We start from the raw sequence: 22,457 nt of genomic DNA on the forward strand, positions 1-22,457 counted from the left end.
ATCGACATGGATGGAACTGGAGGGGATTATGCTAAGTGAAATGTCAAGCAAACAAAGAAAATTATCGTATAGTTTCATATGTGAACTATAAGAAATAGCACTGAGGATTATAGGGGAAGGGAGGGAAAACTGAATGGGAAGAAATAAGAGAGGGGGACAAACCATGAGAGACTGCTGACTCTGGAAAACAAACTGAGGGTTACAGAAGGTGAGGGGGTTGCAGGATGGGGTTACTGGGGTATGTATGGGTATTAAGGAAGGCACATGATGTGAAGAGTACTTGGTGATATATACACCTAATGAATCCTTGACCACTATGTCAGAAACTAATGATGGCTAATTAAATTTAAATTAAATTGAGTGCAAGATGACCACTCTGGACCAGCCCCCTCCCCCCCCAAAAAAAGACATTTGATAAGCATCAAGATTTAGTTGTCCAAAAGGAAGGATATAGATACTGAAATCATGGTGTATTATTACAATTTTGGTTTTTCTAAATTTCAATAATGTTGTGAGATAGTAGAAAGTGTATATTGGTCTGTGACCCCAGTTCCTGGCACACTAGGAGCCTCTCTTGTTTTAATGTTGGTCTTTGACTTTTTGTTCCTGATACAGAACTCCTGAAATCCTTGTGATTTTCTGGATGGTGGGAGTGTCTTTTTTTTTCCTTATGAGGTGATTCTGGGTAGGCTTTTGGATGAGGGCTGGCTATTGGAAAGACCAAGCCAAGATCAGAAGCTTGAAATTTTCAGCTTTGCCACTCATATTGTTGAGAAGAGTAATGGAGCCATCATGCTTATATGATGAGCGTCTATACAATTCCAAAAGTACAGGGTTTGTAGAGTTTCTTTATTGGTGAATGCGTGGTGCTGGGAGAGTGGTGTGTCTGGAGAGGGTATGGAAATTCGTCATCTTTTCCCATATTCCTTGCCCTACCATCCAGCTGGATGCTCTCTGTATCTTTTACCATGTCTTTTAATAAACAGTTAAACAGTTAACCCACTGAGCCACCCAGGCGCCCCAACAGTTAAACAGTTAAATGCAAGTAAGTATTTCCTTGAGTCCTCTAGCAAATTAATCAAATCCAGGGAGGGAATCTTTGGAACCTCTGATCTATAGCCAGTTGGTCAAAAGCCCAGGTGAGAACCTGGACTTGTGACTGGGATCTGAAGTATATGTATGTGTGTTGCGGGGGAGGAGGTACATTTTGTGGGACTAAGCTCTTACTTATGGGATCTAATGCTATCTCTAGGCAGAGAGTGTCAAAATTGAGTTGAATTTTTGGATATCCTCCTCATGTCCTGAGAATTGCTTGTTGATGGTGTAGGATACACTCTCCACTCCCACTCTCACTTATTTTTTAGTAAAAAATTGAATTAGAAAAATAACAAAGAAGCATGATCCAGCATAGGTGGCTGATGTGAAATTATTGTAGAATAAGTAATTCCTACAGGAATATTTTTGTTTTATAATGTGGTTTCCCAATTCATGTTAGGCTCAGAAATCTTACTGTGCTGTCAAAATTGGGAAGGATAATATAGGTATTATTTCCAGAATGATCAAGTGAATGAATGGATGGATGGTATTATAAAACAGAACATCTGGTACATTGTTATATCCTTTAAATGACTTAGAAGTAGAGATAGTTTAAGAACATCATTTTTTTTTAATTGAGGTATAGTTGACATTCTTGCATTATGTCAGGTGTACAATGTTAAGGTTAGTTTCAGGTGTACGACACAGTGATTTGACAAGTGTGCTTGTTATGCTATGCTCACCACAAGTGTAGCTACCATCAAAGAGGTCATATTCAAAACCACTCAAATCACTTTTTTTCTTTAAGAAAGTGAATTTTTATTCTTGTCTTAATTCTCAAATTCCAAATAAAGAGCAGGCTGTGTGCTGTTTGCACAGGGCTCTGGTTCCATTTCTCTACTTGTGTCTCAGTTTCATTTTGTTGGGTCTGATACTTGATTTCACCCTCCTTGCAAGCTATTAAGTTAGCTTGCTCCTGTTTCACGGAAGCTGGGAGAAGACACGAGATTCTTTGGTCAGAGACAAAGAACTTTCTTATACAAGGTACAGCAAGCAGCATGTATATCAGCACATTTACACGTTTATCTAGCCTCAAACTCCATTGGGTTTACAAGATGTTACCCAGATGGATGCTACATACGTAGTGGATATCCGTAACAGCTAAGGGACCCTAAGTCTAGTGAATCCATTACTTTTAGTTCATTTTTATTTTTTGCTTGCAATCAGCTAGCAAACTTACTCTTTTCCCCACATTGAGATATTACCATATCCATCAAGGTTGCCTGCTATAAACTCAAGCCTGAGAAACAGCTCAGGAAAAAAAGCATTATGACCTTGAATTCTGACCCACCCAGAAAGACACCTAGGAGCACTAGAGACCCACGGAGGACTCTCTCCCCCAATATACCTTGTGGTGGTGTCACCTTCACCCTGGCTTCCCCTATTGGCTGTTATCAATATCCATGGGGCAAACAATATTGTCCCTGACAGCTCTCTGGAAGAGTCTCAAGATGTCCTGGTTGGACCATATATGAATTAATCACTGGAGCTGGGGTAATGTCCTTGACTTAGGCCTAGTCATTCCTGAACTAATCTCTCTGTTAAGGAGGAAATATTACTCTTACTGTCTTAGATTAACCAACTTATCCATGCTGTTGGGGTGGGAGGATTAATTTGTACCTAACCCAGTAGTTCCTGCCCAATAGGGAAGGGGCAAAGTGTTAGGGAGACTTTCACTAAATATTCCACATGGTCTTTAAGTGATATAACTGAAGAACTTTGCTTTATTGCAGATTTTCCCAAGTCAAATGAAGTGAGAAAAAGAAAAGAAATTAGAACTCTTTGGCTCTCTTTTCTATACTTTTATTCGGGAAAGCTTATCTAGTCTTTCATTCTACTCATATTAATTGAGCACCCATTAGTGGTCAAGAATTCTATTAGACCTGGGAATACAAGTTCAAATAAATTGAAAACATCTGCTAATCTCACAGGGCTAATCATCTAGTGTTGGATTCAGACAATTTAAGAGACCATTTGAATGAGAGAGAAACGGCAAGGTGATGGCAGCACATGGAAGGAACACCTGACTTGGACACAGGGGCAGGGCAGGATGGTTAGGAAGGGCTTCCTGGAGAATATGACGTGTAATCTGAGACCAGAAGGATGAGTAGGAATAATCAGGTGATCTATGTATGAGGAGGATGAGATCGCTTGGAAGCATGACCTAGCCGATGGGGCAGCAAACCCAGCAGGTTAAAGAAACTAAAAGCAGCTTTGTGTGATGAATCATAAAATTCAAGGTGGGATGAGGTTGGAGAAAAAATGAGAGTGAGAGGCAGAACATATTCTCTAAGTAAAGGGGTTTTGATAATTCTGAAAGCCCTTAAATACTTGAAACAGAGGGAAACATTAGTAAGATAATGATTTCATTTTAGAAATTTCACCCTGGCTGTAGAGTCAAAAATGAATTGAGGGTAGAAACAAAGCTGGGAGAGATGAGTTGGGAGATTGTTGAAATCCAGGCCAGAGATAGAATTAATCACACTTGTGGAATAGAGTGAAGGGGCAGATTTGTGATCTGTTTAGAAGTTAGATCCATACATCTTTTTCTTTTTTTTAAAGGTTTTATTTATCTATTTGAGAGAGAGAGAGAGACAATGAGAGCAGGAGCAGGAGGGAGAGGCAGAGAAGGAGAAGTAGGGAACCCAACATGGGGCTCAATCCCAAGACCCTGGGATCATGACCTGAGCCGAAGGCATATGCTTAACTAGCTGAGCCGCCCCAGTGCTTTTGGATCTATACCTCTTAATGAGTAACTGGACACAGGAGAACTGCACTAGGGAGTGCATAAGTCCTGGAGACAGGATGGCAATGATATGAACAGATATATTACATTCAGGCAGGCAAACATTCAAATTTCTACCACTTAGAATCTAAGGCTGAGCTAATTACCAGTAAAAGGCAGACACTAATAACTAAGTACCTAGCATGGTTACTTTGAGGATAAATAAAATACTATAAATCTTCAGTAAATTAAGCAGTATTTGAGTCCCTGGTGCTCTGGAGGAACTGTTTGGTTGGAGTAGCAATTCCTTGAGTATAGCAGATGGAAGTGTGTTGCTGTAAGTAAAATAAACTGGACTGACAGCAGTTTAAGCGAATATGGGATTTAAGTGAATATGGGTTATTTTTCTTGCACAATAAGGAGACTGGAGGTGGAAAGCTATTGGCAATAATTCAATCAGAACAGGAGTCTTTGTTGTGATCTTTGTCTTTATCTCATGGTCACAATTTGACTACCCCAGTTTCAGCCTCCAGCATCATATTTACATTTAAGGCAGGACTGAGGAGAACCAGGCACAAGAAAAAGGCCATACGTTTGTCAATTATCCTGAGATGGGAAACACAGGAGTAGAAGCAGAAGTTGGAGGAAATATAATGAACTTGATTTTGAATATACTGAATTTCAAGTTTTATATGTGTTCACATAGAAACAGGTTTAATGAGCAGTTGAATATATTGGCCTGGAGTTAAGGAATGATATTTGAGATTGAGGAGGAAGGTTAAATTCTGTGGGATGAATGAGAGAACCCATAGAAAGGGTGTAAGGTGAGAAAAGTAAGTAGACCAGGACATAGCCCTGGAGGAGAACACGCTCATATAAAGAACGAGTAGAAGCTCAGGACTGCCAAAGGCGAGAGAAGAGTGGCTAGAAAGAAAAGAGGAGAGAGCATGTTTTGTATCCTAGAATCGAAGCCTTGGAGAGAAGGCAATCGAAGGAGGACATGGTCAATAATCTTAAGTGCTCACAAAAGCAAGGAGGTAATAAATTACCTTGTAGAGTGCTTTTCCCACTGTGGGGATGAAAGCTAGACTCCACCGGGTTGAAAAGCACAAAAATAGGCGGGAGTGGAAAGAACAAATGTAAAAAGTTTTTTTTTCTTATTTTATTTTAAGGTTTTCTTTATTTATTTGTCAGAGAGAGCACAAGCAGGGGGAGTGGCAGGCAGAGGAAGAAGCAGACTCCCCACAAAGCAGGGAGCCCCTTGTGAGACTCAATTCCAGGACCCTGAGATCATGACCAGAGCCAAAGTCAGATACTTAACTGATTGAGCCACCCAGGGGTCCCTGAAGTTCTTTTTCTTTTTTTCTGAGTTCATACTTTAAGTTGTTACTTATAAAATTCTTTTTTTTTTTTTTTTTTTTTTTCCCTCAAAGAAAGATTTGGGAGGTAAATGCAATTCACTTATCAGGAGAGAACCAAACTTGAGATGCATGTTTCATCTTCATGCCCATCAAAGGATCTCTTTGAGTTCTGCTGGTATCTGAGTGACCGTCTCTTACCTCAGTGAGAAGGCACAAACAAAATCACTCGACACCTTTGGCTTCTGGGCAGCGAGGCTGTGTGAAGGTTCACTGCAGAGAGCTTCCTAGTACTGAAACGGGCAGAGTGTCTAGAAGTTTTATCTGGTACCACATGTAACACGAATTAACTTTCCCAAACTTTTCTTTATTTGGTATGTTTTTATATGGATGAATGTCATGGAAAATAAAAATATTATGGGAAAATAAAAATGTTCCATTTGCACAATTTGTGATAGATTGTATTCAGATTTAAAACATTAAAATATTTTCTACCACATATAAAGTCGACTTTTATTTTGGACCACCCAGACTCAGAACACTGTGATGAGGGACTATAAAAATAAGAAACTTGTAGATGACATTGTATGTAGTTGGCTGACTATTTTGGTTTAAGAAGTTTCTTTCCAGCTAAGGAAAGCAGAAAATGAAACACTTATTTAAATTTAAAATACTCCAAACCATGCAAGAGACATAGTTAAAAGAAAGTAGTTTCCAGGAGGGAAATTCTTTTCTTCTCCTCTTCCTTCTCCCTCTTCTCCCCGTCCTCAACTCTAAAATACATACACCTATTTCATAGTTCAAAAAAAGTATCTTTCAGAGTAGGAGGTTAAAAAAACAACAACAAATGGTTTGCTTTCTTTTATTTCCTCTTATGTAATTAGACAGTAGACTCTTAGAAAAAATGGTAATAATTTCACCCTCTTGATCTCCCTTTGGTCTGTTTCAATCATCACTGTGGTCATTCTCAAAACATTTATTTGAGAGAATCAAATTGTCTAGTGGTTGAGTTCTCGGGGCTCGTATATTAGGATGTCACTCGCGGCCCAAAGATTAAAACCTTTACGTGTTCTCCGCCAGTCACAGGATTATTAAACGGAAGTTTTTCAATCATTCTTTCTTTTAAGTGCTGGCATTTAAATCCGTTAGCGCTAGAGAACTTTCGCTTCCCCGCTCCCATCTGGCCCCAAATGCGGACCTTCTCCCAAGAGGAGTCTCTTTTCTTTGCCTGAAGTGGGCGGAGCAAAGGAGCGTGACGCAAAAGTGGGCGGTGTCTTTGATGCTGGGAGCGCCTCGGCCTCCTAGTGAACGCGGCCAACGGCCGCAGCAGCTGCTGAGGCTCTCCGTTCCCCAGTCGTGCCTCCTGGGCAGGCGCCGCGAGTTCAGTACACATCTCAGCCGCACTGAAGCCTCCTCTGCCTTTTCAAGCTCTACATGCTACCCAACTAAAAGAAGAAAATGGGCACGGGGGATTTTATCTGCATTTCTATGACCGGAGGGGCTCCCTGGGGGTTCAGACTGCAAGGTGGCAAGGAGCAGAAGCAGCCCTTACAAGTGGCTAAGGTAGGACCACCGAAGAGGTGCTATCACCGCTCTGTACTGGGAGGGAATGAGAGCAACCTGTTGATGGTTTTTTTCAAGTTGTGTTTCAGGACTTTATGTTATTAGTTTGATTTTGGCGCCGATGTTAAATTTTTCTAGGATGCGGGTTTGTTCGTGTTTCGAAAAGAATAATTACCAGTAATTGATAGGGGAAAAAAAAGAGTGCCGTGTTTATCAACTGAAGAAAAGGCTAGTTAATCAGCTTTTCTGACAACCAGCAAACACCTGGGAACTTTCTTCCAGGCAGTATTAGAATACGCAGTTACTGTTTCACGTTATGTTTCTCCACAGAGAAATGCTCAGCCCAGCTTAACCAATTGGCATGGCTTTTGGGGACTTTTGTAAGGCCTTGGTAGTGACATTTACAACGCAGCATTTATGAAAAGTCCAATTTTGGGCAATACTTTTAGATACATGATGAAAATGTCAGAAAATCTATTTGAAAGAATATTCTTTTAAGGATTTGACAAATAAATGCAAAAATCTACTCCATTCCATCATGTGTACTCATCTAGTTAAGTGCTCAAAATAAAATTCGAAGACACTGGAAATACATTCTTAAGTAGCTTATAAGAAACTTTGAAATGCACCTAATAATGACTTTAAATGCTTTCGATGATTTTGTTTCCATTGTATTGCTTGTTTCTTGCTACCAGTTTGCTAGAGGGGATCTGATATGATCTAAATTGAGATTCAGCTAAAATATATTCTAAAATGCATGAAATTTAAGCAGACTCTTACCTGAATTGGATACTAAATTGTAGTATTGTAGAGAGGAACATGTTTGATTAATTTCCACTTTTATATTAAAAATGGATTTAGATCCTTATGAAGTATGTGGACTTCTGGGCTTTATAGTTATTTTTTCTCTTGGCTTTGGCTTTAAAAATTTTTTTTTATATTTAATGTTCACTGTGAGGAAGGAGTTTCTTTGAAATTTCCTGCAACTAGGCTTCCATAGGAAAATCCTTTCATAATGCGATGGTGGAATCCTGCCACCTAGTGAAAATTTCAAACATCAAAAACGAAGCATAAAACAGAAGGTTAAAGCAAAATTTTTAGAACTGGAAAGTTTCTGAGACCTCTGGTTCAACCTGTGGATTTTAGATGAGGAAAGAGCCCAGAGAGTTTAAGTAACTTTCCTCTGCTCCAAACTAGCAGTGATCGAAGAATCTGAAAAGGTGGTTTCATTGTGTTGCTTTAGGAATCCGTGGCCGGAAACATCAGACAGAACAGTGATGCCTAATTCGGAGTACGCACAATTCATGAGGCTGAACTGGATTTGTTCTGGGTCTAGAATAGCAGTTGGCTGGCTCCAGTTACTGAGATTTGGGTTCTAATTCCAGTTCTGATCTAACTTGTAGCCAGGCATGAGACAAATCTCTCACCCTGAGTCATCTGTTGTGAGGTGGTATGTGTGTGTGTGTGTGTAGAGAGAGAGAGAGAGAGAGAAAGAGACAAACATTTTGAGTGAGAAAGGAAAGGAGAAAGTAAATTGGAAATTGTATTCTACCATTAGTGAGATTCTATATTGCTAGAGTATTTTACTGTCCTATTAGTATACAACTTTAGAAACATTGCCTACCATTTAGAATGTGGGGACAAAGGTGGCTGGATGGTGTTATTCCCTGTTAGTTCTTTTGTGGCCAGACCTTAAGAATAGGGTAGGTATTGAGTTTCTCCTGAGTCCTCAATGTGCTTACTGCAAAGCAGAACTATTATGTGGTGATTTTTTTTTAAAGAATTAAGCTAATAGCTAGTGAAGGGTGCTTTGGGAGCATTTCTCTGCTGATTACATCTCTATCAACAGGATTCAGAGAGGCTATTGTGTATGTGAGTGTCAAAAAATTCAATCCAGCTCTTCCCCCAAAATCAGATTTCTTAAAATACCCTGGAAATATATTTGTGATTTTTAAAAGACATTATTAAAGTATTTGGATGTTTGTTTTAATTTTCTAGTTTATGATAGTATAATTTATTATTAATTCTAAAATATCATTATGAAGGCATCTGGATGTTTGTCTTAATTTGTGTGTGTGTGTGGGGGGGTACACTACAGTTTACAGTCTAGTTTCCCCATATATAAAAAGTAACTAGAGAGCCTTCTAAAGAAGATAAAATTTATAAGTTAGTATGGCAATGGCTACTTTTGTTGGTCTATTTTTTCCCCCTTAATTCAAACTTAAATTTAATTTCTGATACTAGCATTATTTGTTCTAGAAAACCCTTGGAGCAAAGTGCTTGTCACTTTCTATGTGCCATGGCCTCACTGGGATCACTGTTTTTCATTTAAAACATCAAGTCAACTCAATTCTAGTAATGGTCCCTCAGCTCGAGGTGAAGTGAACATTGCATAGCCTAGACTTCCTCCTCTTTCAAGGTGATGCTTATAGGGGCCAAGTTAACCCCAAAAAGGAAGATGGAGAGGAACAGGGCAGAGAGCCTGGGTAGGGATGTTGCTAGCAAACACAATGCTCACGGTTTTGAAGAACATGGAGGACGAATTTGGGAATTAAAGAAAATATATACTAACAAAGAAAAGGAAATTTTAGACAGTGCTTGAATCATGCCCCCTTAAAAGGGAAACACTAGAGCAGTTCTGTAGATAACAACAATTTTTTGCCTTGTTATAAAATATCTCGTGTTCAGGTTTTTCATAATTCTGTGTAGAATGAAAATTGAGGGGTCCCTGGGTGGCTCAGTTGGTTAAGTTGCTGCCTTCAGCTCAGGTCATGATCCTGGAGTCTTGGGATGGAGTCCCGTATTGAGCTCCCTGCTCAGCAGGGAGTCTGCTTCTCCCTCTGACCCTCTCCCCTCTCATGCTCTCTCTCTCACCCAAGTAAATAAATAAAATCTTAAAAAAAGAAAAAAGAAAATTGAACAAGCTGAAATAAACAGGGGGACCCCCAGCCTTATGTTATTAACGATGATTGGAAATTGAATAGCTTTATAATTTTAGTAAATATCCTTCTAGTGGCACATTTAGTCACTTTTGAGAGATGTTCAAGCATTTTTAGTATTTGGCTGGTCCAGCTTTTAAAGATCACTAACAGAAATATTAATAATCAAATTTTCATTGATATTGAAGCTCAAGGCCACAAAATTCAGTTTTGTTTTCAAGAATAAATCGAATTTTTAAAAGAGTCAAATAATCAGTAACGGTTGTCTGGTTTTTGAATGCTTATATATCTTTTAATTTATGTTCTAATACATGTGATGGAAGGCAAACGTTTCTAATACAGAGTCATAAGTATATTTCCAGGAGACATTCATAGAAACAAATTTATTGAGGCATATTTACAACATAAAATGCCATTGTATGTGTGCAAATATTCTTAGAAAAACTGTGTTAGCACTTTTAATCTACAGAATTCCTTTTTCGAATATGGACTTACATGGCTATGCCTCTGGACAGATAACTATGGAAAATCTTCATTTAAAAAAGTGGGGAGAAATTTTGTTTTACAAACAAATCTTATGAAAAATTGAGTAATAACTCACATTTTGAAAATAATGAGCAAAGAATGTTCACACTGTATCCTTATATGTTGAATGTTTAGAACTTTAAGCTTTCTTCAAAATATATAGACCACCACGGTATTTATTATTCTCTTATTGAATTTCTTTTATTTTTTTTTTCAAGGTGATGCTTATGGGGGCCAAATTTTTTTTTAAAGAGGGAGAGAGGAAGAGGGGTTGGGGGAAAGGCAGAGAAAAAGGAGAGGGAATCTTAAGCAGGCTCTATACTCAGTGTGGAGCCTGATGCAGGGCTTGATTTCATGACCTTGAGATCGTGAGCTGAGCCAAAATCAAGAGCTTGTCATTTAATCTGTTGAGCCATCCAGGTGCCCCTGAATTTCAGTTCAAAGTTTCAAGTAACTTTTATTAAAATTGACATAACAAATTACAATCATGTATTTTATGAGGCAGAAGTGGATTTAATGGTTCTGTATGTCCTCTCTTCAAAATTTTAAATAAAGATATGTTAGTCAAGCACAATCAGATAACAGTCTTATCCATTAGTGCCATCAGTGAGGTCTCTAAAATGTTTCAAATAAAGTAATTCCAGAAACATAGCTATTTCTAAATGGAAAAAAAAAAAGAAATATTTTAAATGTGTTTGAATATGTGTATTTGAGGATAAATACTCCTTACTACATATGGAAAGCTACTAACATCTTTATTAGAAAATATGATTGATGACTTCATGTTTTATTGAGTTTTTGAGGGCTTTCCAGAAATTCTAAAAACAGATATGCTTATAGAATTCTAAAAACAGGTATGCTTACACACTAGGCAAACCTATTAAGCATATGTTATTTAAAATCTTTGTTTTGGAATTGTGTGTTTTAAGACAGATCTTGGTTTGTTGAAAGACAAGCTAAGATAGTGACTTTTTAAAATTTTTTTTAATTTTTATTTTTTATAAACATATAATGTATTTTTAGCCCCAGGGGTACAGGTCTGTGAATCGCCAGGTTTATACACTTCACAGCACTCACCATAGCACATACCCTCCCCAATGTCCATAACCTCACCACCCTCTCCCGACCCCTCTCCCCCCAGCAGCCCTCAGTTTGCTTTGTGAGATTAAGAGTCTCTGATGGTTTGTCTCCCTCCCGATCCCATCTTGTTTCATTTATTCTTTTCCTACCCCCCAAGTCCCCTACGTTGCATAAGATAATGACTTTTATCAAGCTCTTTTCAGAAAAATATTCCTTGCAGTATTTTCTTTGAAGGTGTTTTTTCTTTAAATGATCCCCTGTAACCTAAGAAGTAGTTTGAAAAATATACTTACTTTAGAGATGAAGAAATTCAGGCACAGAAAGTCTACGTTACTTTCCAAAGGTTAAGCTATAAAAAATGGTGGGATTTGTTTGCAAATCTAAATTCTCCTTCTGAACTGGTAGAAACAGGTGACTGATAGAATAAAGGGAGGCTAAGGTGGTCCCCAAAAGGAAGCTTGTAAAAAATAACGTGCTCTTTATTGAAATGTGATTTAATTGGCCAAGGGATCCCCAAGTTGAGGCCAGATATGTTGCCACGGGGCTTCCTGAAGGGTTGTGTGACATGTTCTGGCACATCCCCTCTGCCCCTTTCCCAGCTGATATAAGAAGAGGAACAGAGAGATGCAAGAATTATGGGGGTCCTTAACATTGGGATGAAGTCATCATTAGTAGTGGGAGAGTTTCCCCTTTCTGAAGCCAAGATCTCTGCATTGCTGGGAGGCAAGGAGGTGCTGGGAAGCTTAAAAATGCTCATTGTAAGGATTGGAGGTACCTGCAAGAGGGGCACCTGACAATATATTCCCTAGCAGGATGTCTTCTTTGTCAATAGAATAGCTGGCCTGCCTAGTGCCTAGGTAAATGGGGAGATAAGAGGTCAGAGAGAGATAATTATTGTATGATCTTACTGATCTGTGGAAGTTGAGAAACAAGGCAGAGAATCATAGGGGAAGAGAGGAAAAAATGAAACCAGTTGAAACCAGAGAGGAAGAAAAACCATAAGAGTCTTAATCTTGGGAAACGAACTGAGGGTTGCTGGAGGGGAGAAGGATGGGGGGTTGGAGGGCTGGGTGATGGACATTGGGGAGGGTATGTGTTGTGGTGAGCTCTGTGTATTGTGTAAGTCTGCTGAGTTACACACCTGGACCCCTGAAACAAATAATACATTACATGTTAATTAACTGAATTTAAATTATTTAAAAAGGGTAGGGAGGGATGGGTGGGGGAATAAAACCAGAGAAAGATGTAAGAGGAGGGAGAGAAAAAGAGATGAGACAGAGAGAGAGAATGAGAGATGAGTAGGAACTTAACTATTTGATAAGGCAAGGAAGGATCCTTGCATTTCCCAGCGGTGAATGACTGGCACAGAAAGTGGAGGGATTTGAACTACCTTGCCGGTACCCTGCCCAGATAGGCATGCTCTTAGCTAGAGACCACCAGGCACAAGCTGGCATCCTGAGGAACTATTGGGGGTTTGGAAGGGAGCTTGGCAGGAGCCCTATTTCCATGCTAAGGAACCGTGCTGTAGTAAAGCTCTCTAGGGCTCCTTGAAGAAACCATACAAGTGCCCTAGCATCTGGACACTGGCTAAAGAGAGGACAGAGATGGCCACTCAGCATTAACCAGAGAAGAGCAGCAACCAGAGAGAAATACCACCTCATTCAGTTATGAGTACATATAACTACCATCCCTGCTCCTTCCCCAGTCTTCCTGCCTTCAACCTGGGAGGAGCTAGAGGGAGGTAGGAAGAGAGCAGACAACATCCACCTAGGGGAGCCAAGACCCAGAGCCACAAGCCCACCACAGTGCTTAGGGAGAGAGCCAAGGGACAGATATTAGATTGAAGCTGTAATTGGACTAGACTATTTTAATAACTGAAATCCAACAGAAATGCATGGGATCTGACCAAAGCATTATTAAGGGAGGGATCTGGCTTTCCCATACTTGAAAGCAGTTGCTGGAAGAAAGTTCCATGTTTATAATTGAAGGAGTTGACTCTCCTCAAAAATAGTTCCAACAAGCAGGTTTATACTATTAATCACATGTATTTGATGTATGTTAGCTTGAAAACTTACCACCAACTCATACGACTTCCAGAGATGATCATGTTGAAGCTATTTTATCTAGGTTGAATGAATGAAAATCTGGCTTTGGCCTAAACAAGAAATGTAAGTTACTTCTTTTCTCTTTTCTTTTTCTTTTTTTTGAATATGAAACAGCACTTTAATAATCTGGTATGCTTTTTGCTATTAGATGGGCACATACTTTCAGTTAGTTTAAAAAAGTGTTTCTAGAGCATTACTATCAGGGTCCAGAACTTTTCATTTAGAAATAAGTACTCTGAATTTTTATCTAAGGTGCCTTAATCTAAGGTGACTGTTGTTTTTAAAGATTGCAGATTCCAAAAGTTAGTATGTAATATCATTGTGATACACATATTATATCTAACTGAATAATATTTGTGTATTTCTCATGGTAGTGGCTTCCAAAACAATTTAACCTTCCTCTGTCAGTTAATAAGTGTCCAGAAATATAAGCTAATTTATATATTTAGCTAAAATACTTTACATGAGTATATCTTACAATTGTCCAGGTATGTTAACATATGTTATCTCATTTGATACCAGTTGAGTATATAGTTTTATTATTCTCAGTTTATAGATGAAAAAACTGATTCTGAAAAAAAAATTATTTGCAAAAAGTTTATATAAAGAAGTCCAAAATCAAATATAATTCTTTCCCCTATGGCAGGGACATCACACATCTCTCTACATCAGTTTCAATAAAGAGAACAGTCTGTCATTTAGTAATGCTGAAAACTGCCATAACTTTGATTTAGAGTTTGTATGAAATAGTAAGTCACCATCTAAGATTTAATAGTTAAAAACATTTATAACAATTTCTTCTTTCAGTGAGATCAAGAAAAAGGATTATGGGAAATGCATCTCCAAGGTCATATGCAATGAGAAGACAAGACTGGAAAGTGAACCAGTTAACTTATAAATAAACCTAAAAAATACATGGATTTTAAGAATTTTACTGTATCTATGCTAATAAATTCATGATGAATGCCATAAGACTTTTGTAAAAGGAAATGGAGAATTCCTGCCTCAGCTTCATTAAACAGTCCTTAAACCGGATGGGTCAGTTGGTTGGGCGTCTGACTCTTGGTTTCCGCTGGGATCATGATCTTGGGGTGGTGGGATGAAACCCTGTGCCTGGCTCCCCGTTCAGTGGGAATCTGCTTGAAGATTCTTTCCCTCTCCCTCCCCCATTAATGCATGTACACTCAATCTTTTAAGAGCAAACAACTTCATGAAGCAAAAAGCCTTATATGAGAAGCAAAATATTGTTTGTGGTTTGGTGGATATTTCATTGTTTGACCACCTCAATGAGAACATATTTATAGTATTGAATTACCTTAGGTATTTTTTAAAGTATTTACTATTTTTAAAAATCATTATAAAGGAGTATAGTTGGCCAGGTTTCAACAAATTGTCTTCCATGTCTTTGTGAATCCATTGGTATGTGGGAAATAATGGAAATAGTAGTTATAGTTTGGTGTTATGATTGTCTGGATTTTGTTTTCCTTACCTGGCCTTTAAATCTAGTGTGTTTCAGATAAATATACTAAAAAATACAGTGGATTTGCCATTTGAAACATTGTGTAAAATCTCCTGTCACTTGATTATGAAACAATAGTTTTCCTAACCTTGGTCTTGGATTTTTATAATCCTGCTCATCCATGGCTATCTTTTCCACTTTTATTTGGAAACAGTGTGGGTACCAGATTGATAAAACAATGGGGTGGATGAATTTTCCTGTAAAGAACTACAGGTTTATGATCTAATTTTGCCTAGGCAGTATGCCTTTCTTACTGCTCTTCCTTCAGTCCCTTTATTAAAATTTACCTGGCTTGAATTTCACCATTTTAAGATAAGATTATTTTTTCCCTAAGGAATTTATAATAACAGCCAATGTCATTTTCCCCAAACATCCTACTGCCTTTAGCAGTATTTTGTGGAGATTAACTTTATTTAAGAAACTCATGTGTAATGTTTCCTGAATGCCAGGCACTTCTTTAAACCACTTTTTAAATATTATGAGAAAAGTCTGTGAGGTTATCATTGTTTGAGATCCCTATTACAGAAGCACACAGAGGTTAAGTGATGCCCAGGTCATATAGGTAGTTAGGGTTAGACCTGGGGTTCATACCTAGAGAGTTTGGCTCCAGAGTTTGTATTCTACCCACACAACTCTTGTGGGTCTAATGTGGTTTTCTTCATTCATTTTCACAAAAGCATATAAAGACAATGAATTTAGATGGTAACTGGGTACTGACTTACTACCTCCTCTAGCTCTTAGTCTGTTTCTTGCCCTGGGTGCTTTCGCTTAGGTCTTTAGCCCAGGCCCTTACTCTTTGTCTTTTAGATAACTATAAGCCTTTTAACTGTCTCCCATGTTGAGGTTTCACATTCCTAAGATTTGTGCTACAGAGAGCTGCCAGAGAGATTTTTCTAAATCACCCATTATGTCATTGCTTAAAATACTTCAAAGTCTCCCCATCGTAGTCATCAAAAGAACCATAACATTAAAAAAATCTTATAACGTACAATCAAGTACTTAATGAATTACATCATACACAACAGCTTTACTTTATCTATCTATCTATCTATCTATCTATCTATTTATTTATTTATTTTATTTGTGGATGAGGAGGCTGAGAGTTAGAGAAGTTAACTAAATAATTTAAGATCACACAGCTGGTAAATGGCAGGTCCAGGACCAAGTCCAGTTTAATGTCAAAGCCCATAGTCTGAGCTGCTGCCTGCACCATGCCTTGTTCACTGGCTGTAACTCCATGTTATGGAGGCACCCATAACCCTCCACGATCCCATCTCTGCTATAATTTCCAGCCCCATCACCTGGGACTCCCCTCAAGGTACACTTAGCTGTTTGAAAATATGGCAGTTCTCCCAAAACACTCTGCCTTTCCTGCCACCAAGATTCATCCCTGCTGTGTGTACCCCTTCCTCTGACACCTACCCTAATACACTTGGAGAAATTTTACTCACTTTGGGCAACTCAGTTCACAGTCAGTTCTCTTGGAGATCTGACTCAATTTTCTGGTCAGAGGTAGGTAAACATTTGCTCTGTGGTGGTCCCTTTATCACATAAAGGTTTCACCTCATGCTTTTGTACACTTTGCTGCCTGTAGCAATTTTTGTTCACATGTTTGTTTCTCCTATGAGAGCAGTGGCATTCAAAATGTTTTTTTTTAATTATATCTCCTTAAGTAAAACAGTTTTGAGGGTAGCCCATTTGTACTTCATATACATATAAATGATGTGTGTGTATATATGGGCTATATAAGCAAGATATATATATATATATATATACATACATATGTAATACTATGCCAATATTTTATGTACAGTGTATAATATATCAAAAAAATTTAAAGAATAAAATGAAGATAAAATCAGCAATATTTTTTAAACTAATTTTTATTTTACTGTAATAGCACAATAAGTCTTCTCACTATCATTGACCAGAAGTTATTTTTTTTTTTTTTAGTGAGAATGATGTGTTTGATGGACTCTCTGATTTTGAAAACTTATGTGACCCCATGAGGTATAGTTAAGAGATCTAGTGAAATTTTAATTCATTTCAGTACTTGATTCTGAAGACTATCATGGCTGAAAAAGATAGCCCCTTAATACAGGTAGATCCATATTGAAGAAATGAAGCACTAACTGGAAATTATTTTTCATTCTCAACTCATAATGCAAATGTTTTTGTTGTAATTTGATGGGTAGATTTCCATCTTCCTTGATAACCATACTTTGTTCTTACAAACTAATGAGAATAGGCTATATTTTAATATTTTAGTGTTAAAATCTCACTCATTGGCACTTTTTACTTGGAAGATTGAAAACCTGTTAGAAATTATTTTTTTTTAAGATGTTATTTATTTATTTGTCAGAGAGAGAGAGCACAAGCAGGGAGAGCAGCAGGCAGAGGGAGAAGCAGGCTCCCCACTGAGCAAGGAGCCTGATGTGATACAGGACTTGATCTATGGACTCTCGGATCATGACCTAAGCTGAAGACAGACACTTAACCAACTAAGCCACCCAGGCATCCCAGAAATTCTTTTTTTCTAGTTAAGGGTGCAGATAAGACATTTTAAAGAATAACACACTTAAATAATTTTCAACTAGAAAAATTGCATAATCATAGGAACATTTTTAAGTACTCTTCAAAATCTTCTCTGTTTCATCTACTTACGTTTTTGAAAAGTTTTTCTCAAAGCAATTGATTGTTAGCGAACATATTGTATTTATTTATCTAAAATATAGGCCAGGTAACCAATAACTAAGAGCCCTTATTCCAGAAAAGGTTAACAAAGTTGAAATATTAATTTATCTGTTAAATAAAACTGTGAAACATCCTTAGGTTCTGTAACTCTTAGAAAGATTTGCAAGAGATACCACCGAACCGCAGTGATACAAATTTCTGTGACATAAAAACTTTTGTGGTCACTCCCTACATCACTGCAACAGATTTTAAAGATTCTGGTATATTTTAAGTGTGAGCTTTTATAAAGTTAGAACTATTGATGACATCTGTAGCACTTGTGCACTCTGTCTTCAACTTACCCAAACATGAATTTGCCTTCAAATTATGCACTGAATGAATTTTATGGGAGACACTTTCATAACCTTACCATAGAATATGTTCTTTATTAATCCCTGTTCAAGCAGCTACTTTCTCAGTGGTTTTATGTACATTTTTTCCCATGAAACATTGACTTTTTAAAAAAAGATTTTATTTACTTATTTGAGATAAAGCATATGAGAGAGAGAGAGTGCTTATGCACAAGCAGAGGGCAGGGTAGCAGGAGAAGGGGAAGCAGACTCCCCTCTGAACAGGGAGCCTGAGCCTGGCCTGGGGTTCCATCCCAGAACCTTGAGATCATGACCTGAGCCGAAGGCAGAGGCTTAACTGACTGAGCCACCCAAAACATTGACTTTTTAAAAATTAAATTATTAATTTACTTTTGAGAACTTATCTCCATGATCTTCCTTATTGGTTATTCAAAGGAATAGTTCATCTATGAAAATATCAAAATTGAATCTTGAAGGTACCATATGTTGGGACATACCAGAAACATATTCTTTTAATTTTACAACAGGCCTCCTCCAACACTACTTTGTACTAATATTATTTCTACCAATTTCTTGTGGGAGGAGGTTGCAGCTTCAACAATATTTGATAACAAAAAATACATCTTAGTTTGTTGCCAGTTATGCTATGTTAGCCATTTTTAATTGCATCCATGAAGAATTTTCTAAACTATCATTTGGTTTAAATTGTGTAGTTTAAAACTGAGTATTGCCTGACTTGAACCATTGTTGGAAAAATAAGCCTAGAATTTTTTTGTGTTCTGGGCACTTTGTTATTAAATATCTTCTTAACTGATTACTTCACTCTAACAGTGGCTAATATCATTCAGCATAATAATGTAAAAGTTCCTTTCTAACAACAGTGAATATGAATTCATATTCCAGATAGTCTTTTGGGGAATTTGGGATGTTTTGTCTACCTGTTTGGGATGTTTTGTCTACCTAATCATATGATTAGGCAGTAATGGTTTTTAACCTCACAATATGGCTGATTAAGACTTCTTTAGGATTATAGAGAAGGGTTAACTGTGCCATATTCTTTTTTTTTTTTTTAAAGATTTTTAAAAAACTTATTTATTTGACACAGAGAGAGAGAGCACAAGTAGGCAGAGCGGCAGGCAGAGAGAGAGGGAGAAGCAGGCTGTCTGCTGAGCAGGGAGCCTGATGTGGGGCTTGATTCCAGGACCCTGGGATCAGGATCTGAGCCAAAGGCAGACACCAACCAAATGAGCCACCCAAGCATCCCAGCTCTGCCATATTCTTGTTCTTTTGTGCTTAAAATGTATTCCTTATCTTTATTTAATAGCTTCCTTTCAGGAATATTTTAAAACTTGTGTCGTTTTGTGGGAGTTAAAACTTGACAATAACATGGAAATTAACTTAATGAAGCACTGTAAAACATGATATATTGCAATATGCTGAGAGAGAATGAACATGTGAAGAAGCGTGTTTCCCTTCTGCTATGTTGGGTTGACCTCAGTTCAGTGGGATCACCTTATATACTGTATGAAATTCTTAACTGCTTAGGTCAGACTGGCCCAGGGTACCTATGTTAGCCTTTATGTTAATGTAGGTTAAACATTACTTGGTACTTAATGTCCTTCTCATTTCTTTTTTCGTTTCTTTTTTTAAAGATTTTATTTAATTATTTGTCAGAGAGAGAGAGAGCTCGCACAAGCAGGGGGAGAGGCAGAGGGAGAAGCAGGCTCCCCGCTGAGCAAGGGGCCTGATGTGGGACTTGACCCTATGACCCTGGATCGTGACCTGAGCCAAAGGCAGACGCTTAATGACTATGCCACTTGGGATCCCTTCTTCTCATTTCTTGGATGAAAATAAGTGTCCTTAGGCGTTCCAACTAGCTTAGCCGATTATTGGTGGGTAGGTCTTTCAGGCACAGTACACTACAGTATAAAAGGGCCCTGGGACAGAATCACCCTTGGCAAGTTCAAGGAAACCTAAAGATGCCAGTGTAGCTGGCACGTATTTCCATGAGAAATTGCTGTAGAAGTCCAGTCTTCACAGTGATAAAAATGAAAAACTCTCTCCTGGGAATCCTGAGCATGTGGTTATTTTCCCATCACTAAGTGATTAACATACTGACCCTACTAAAACAACTCTGAACTGTCCTCTTCGTATTTCCTCGTCATCCATTTCAGCTTTTCATAATGGAGCGCCTACCGACCAGTGTCTGGAACACTTTATTTAAATGAATAATTGCCACTGCCTCTTATGTAGAAGTTTGGTTAGAAATTATATTAAACTAATCTTTCTCTTCCTCTGAAATTGATTCTCCCAGTGAGAGAAGAAGAATTTAAGGAGTGTCAAGGAGAATTTGATACATAGATCCTGTTTATTTTGACCTTGGTGTCAGACTGAGGGTAAAGAAGAGTTTTATATTTTCTAGTGTGTCTTCATTTTCTTTCTCCTTCAAAAAAGAGATAATCCTATTTAGATATTTCTTGGGAACTGACCCTTGAAAGGACAAAAGCATTTTAAAGCTGGCTACCATTTCTATGTGACTTTAAACACATTTTTTTTTCTGAACTTGTTTACTCATCTGTAAAATGGAGTGCTGTGTAATGAAATTGCTATTTTTGTAGATTAAAAAGTGGAACCAGTTTGACACGTGAATCTGAGCTTACTATACTTTGTAAGTATTGTGTATTCAAATATCACCTGACACGTAGTAATCATGTCATCATCATCATTATTCTAATTAGAAGAAGTAACTATCTTCTATACAAGTTTCTTTTTCTTCAGAAATTAAGAAAGCACTAAACCAATTCCTTGTACTTCTGATATACAAATGGAAGTTAAGAGCACGAAAGGAAAATAGAACATGTGATATTTCTTTCTCCCAGTGTCAGTTTTCATTTTTTATTAAATGCAACTTTTCACAAAATGTTTGCAGTATCAAGGACTAACCAAGGTTTCGTTGTTATGTCGTTTAATTAGTTTAAGGCAATGGATTCTAACGCTATGCATTATACAAGGCCAAATAAAGTTAAATGATTTTCTTAAAAATAGTACAGATTTAAAAAAAATATTTTATTTATGTATTTTAGATAGATGGAGAGGGAGAGAGAGAGCATGCACGTATAATGTAGGAAGGAACAGAGGGAGAGAATCTTCAAGCAGACTTCACGCTGAGCGTGGAGCTTGAGGCAGAGTTTGAACCCATGACTCATGAGATCATGACCTGAGCCAAAACCAAGAGTTGGTCCCCCAACTGACTGAGCCACCTAGGCATCCCCAGATTTTTTTTTTTTAAAGGAAAACACTTTAAGCTATAAAGAATTAATTGCAATCATTATGCTGAGCTCTGTTTAGAGTGAGTGGATGCTGACTCTTTCAGTCATATTAGTCTTTGTGCCTCAGTTTCCTCAATTGTAAAATGAAGATAGTGTTAGAACTTACCTCTAAGGATCATTTTCAGGGTTAAAAATTATAAATATAAGTCACTTGGCACATAGGAAACATTCAATGGTTTAAAAAAATTACGAGTAGCACCTTTCTGGTTACTTTACTTTTATTTAACCAACTTTCATGAAATTGAAGGAATATCTGCTGTCTTCCACACAATGCCTTTTGAGATCCAGATCTCAATGTCACTGGAAGGGCCCCTGCAGTCCTTGGGATCCCTCCCTGTGAGATGGCATTTAATGGTTTCAGAATGTGGCCGTACATTCACTGAGTAAGCCGTGCCCCTTTCCTTGGAAACAGCATATGGAAATCATCACAAAGAAAAGGAATCATTTCAAGGGCTTTGAAAATATAAAAGAAAATAAATTGTCCCTGGTAAGTAAATATAGGACACTGATCTCTGTAGTTAGGAAAACTCTATGCCAGGGCCTTTGGCGAAGGGCTAATGAGCATTTCATTCCTTCCTCCACCGACACCCCCGCACTCTTGTCTTCTAAATTAGAAGAAGTTATTACTATATAAGGCTGCTTTTTCTAAGTAATGATGATACATTAAGCTCTTGGTGTTTCCAACTTTCCAAACAGTGGTGAGTTATTTTCATCAGTCAAGATCGAGCTAAAATGAGAAACAAAATTTGTGAAAGGCTCAGGCCTTGAGAGTTGGATACGGCCATAGAACTCACCTTTATTTTATTTCTTTTGTGGAAAAACAACATTTCTCCCGGATGGTGCTTAGCATGACTGATACTAGATTGAGTTGTGTGAATATTATATTACGTTTATTGGCTGTCCAAATGCAGTGATCCATTTTGGGGTCTCCAGTCTTCTGGCTGCCTGCCTGCCAGATGGGGAAACGTTGATCAGAGCTGTGGTGGAGCTGCGATCAGGAGAGGAAGCACATGGCTGTATGCTTCCTCTCTGCCCAGATGACCCTGGGGCTTCATGCTGAGTGAGTTACCAGGGTTCCTTCAGGGCTGAGAGGAGACATGAATTCAATTAAAGATCCCATTATGATATTTATTCCATTCTGTTCTTTATTACCTTCACTAGCCTGATCCTTTGCT

General features: G+C 37.9%; 1 protein-coding gene across 1 annotated transcript in view; it reads left to right on the forward strand.

Moving 5' to 3' along the window:
* Positions 1 to 6,503: 6,503 nt before the first annotated feature.
* The window catches only part of SYNPO2 (synaptopodin 2), a 176,446-nt gene continuing 160,492 nt past the window's right edge, over positions 6,504 to 22,457 (forward strand). The window contains exon 1 of the mRNA XM_059377846.1: positions 6,504 to 6,741. Coding sequence (XP_059233829.1) covers positions 6,637 to 6,741 — 105 coding nt within the window. The 5' untranslated portion in view covers positions 6,504 to 6,636. The remainder of the gene's footprint in view (positions 6,742 to 22,457) is intronic.

Source organism: Mustela nigripes, chromosome 1, assembly GCF_022355385.1.
Source record: "Mustela nigripes isolate SB6536 chromosome 1, MUSNIG.SB6536, whole genome shotgun sequence".
Taxonomy (NCBI): domain Eukaryota; kingdom Metazoa; phylum Chordata; class Mammalia; order Carnivora; family Mustelidae; genus Mustela; species Mustela nigripes.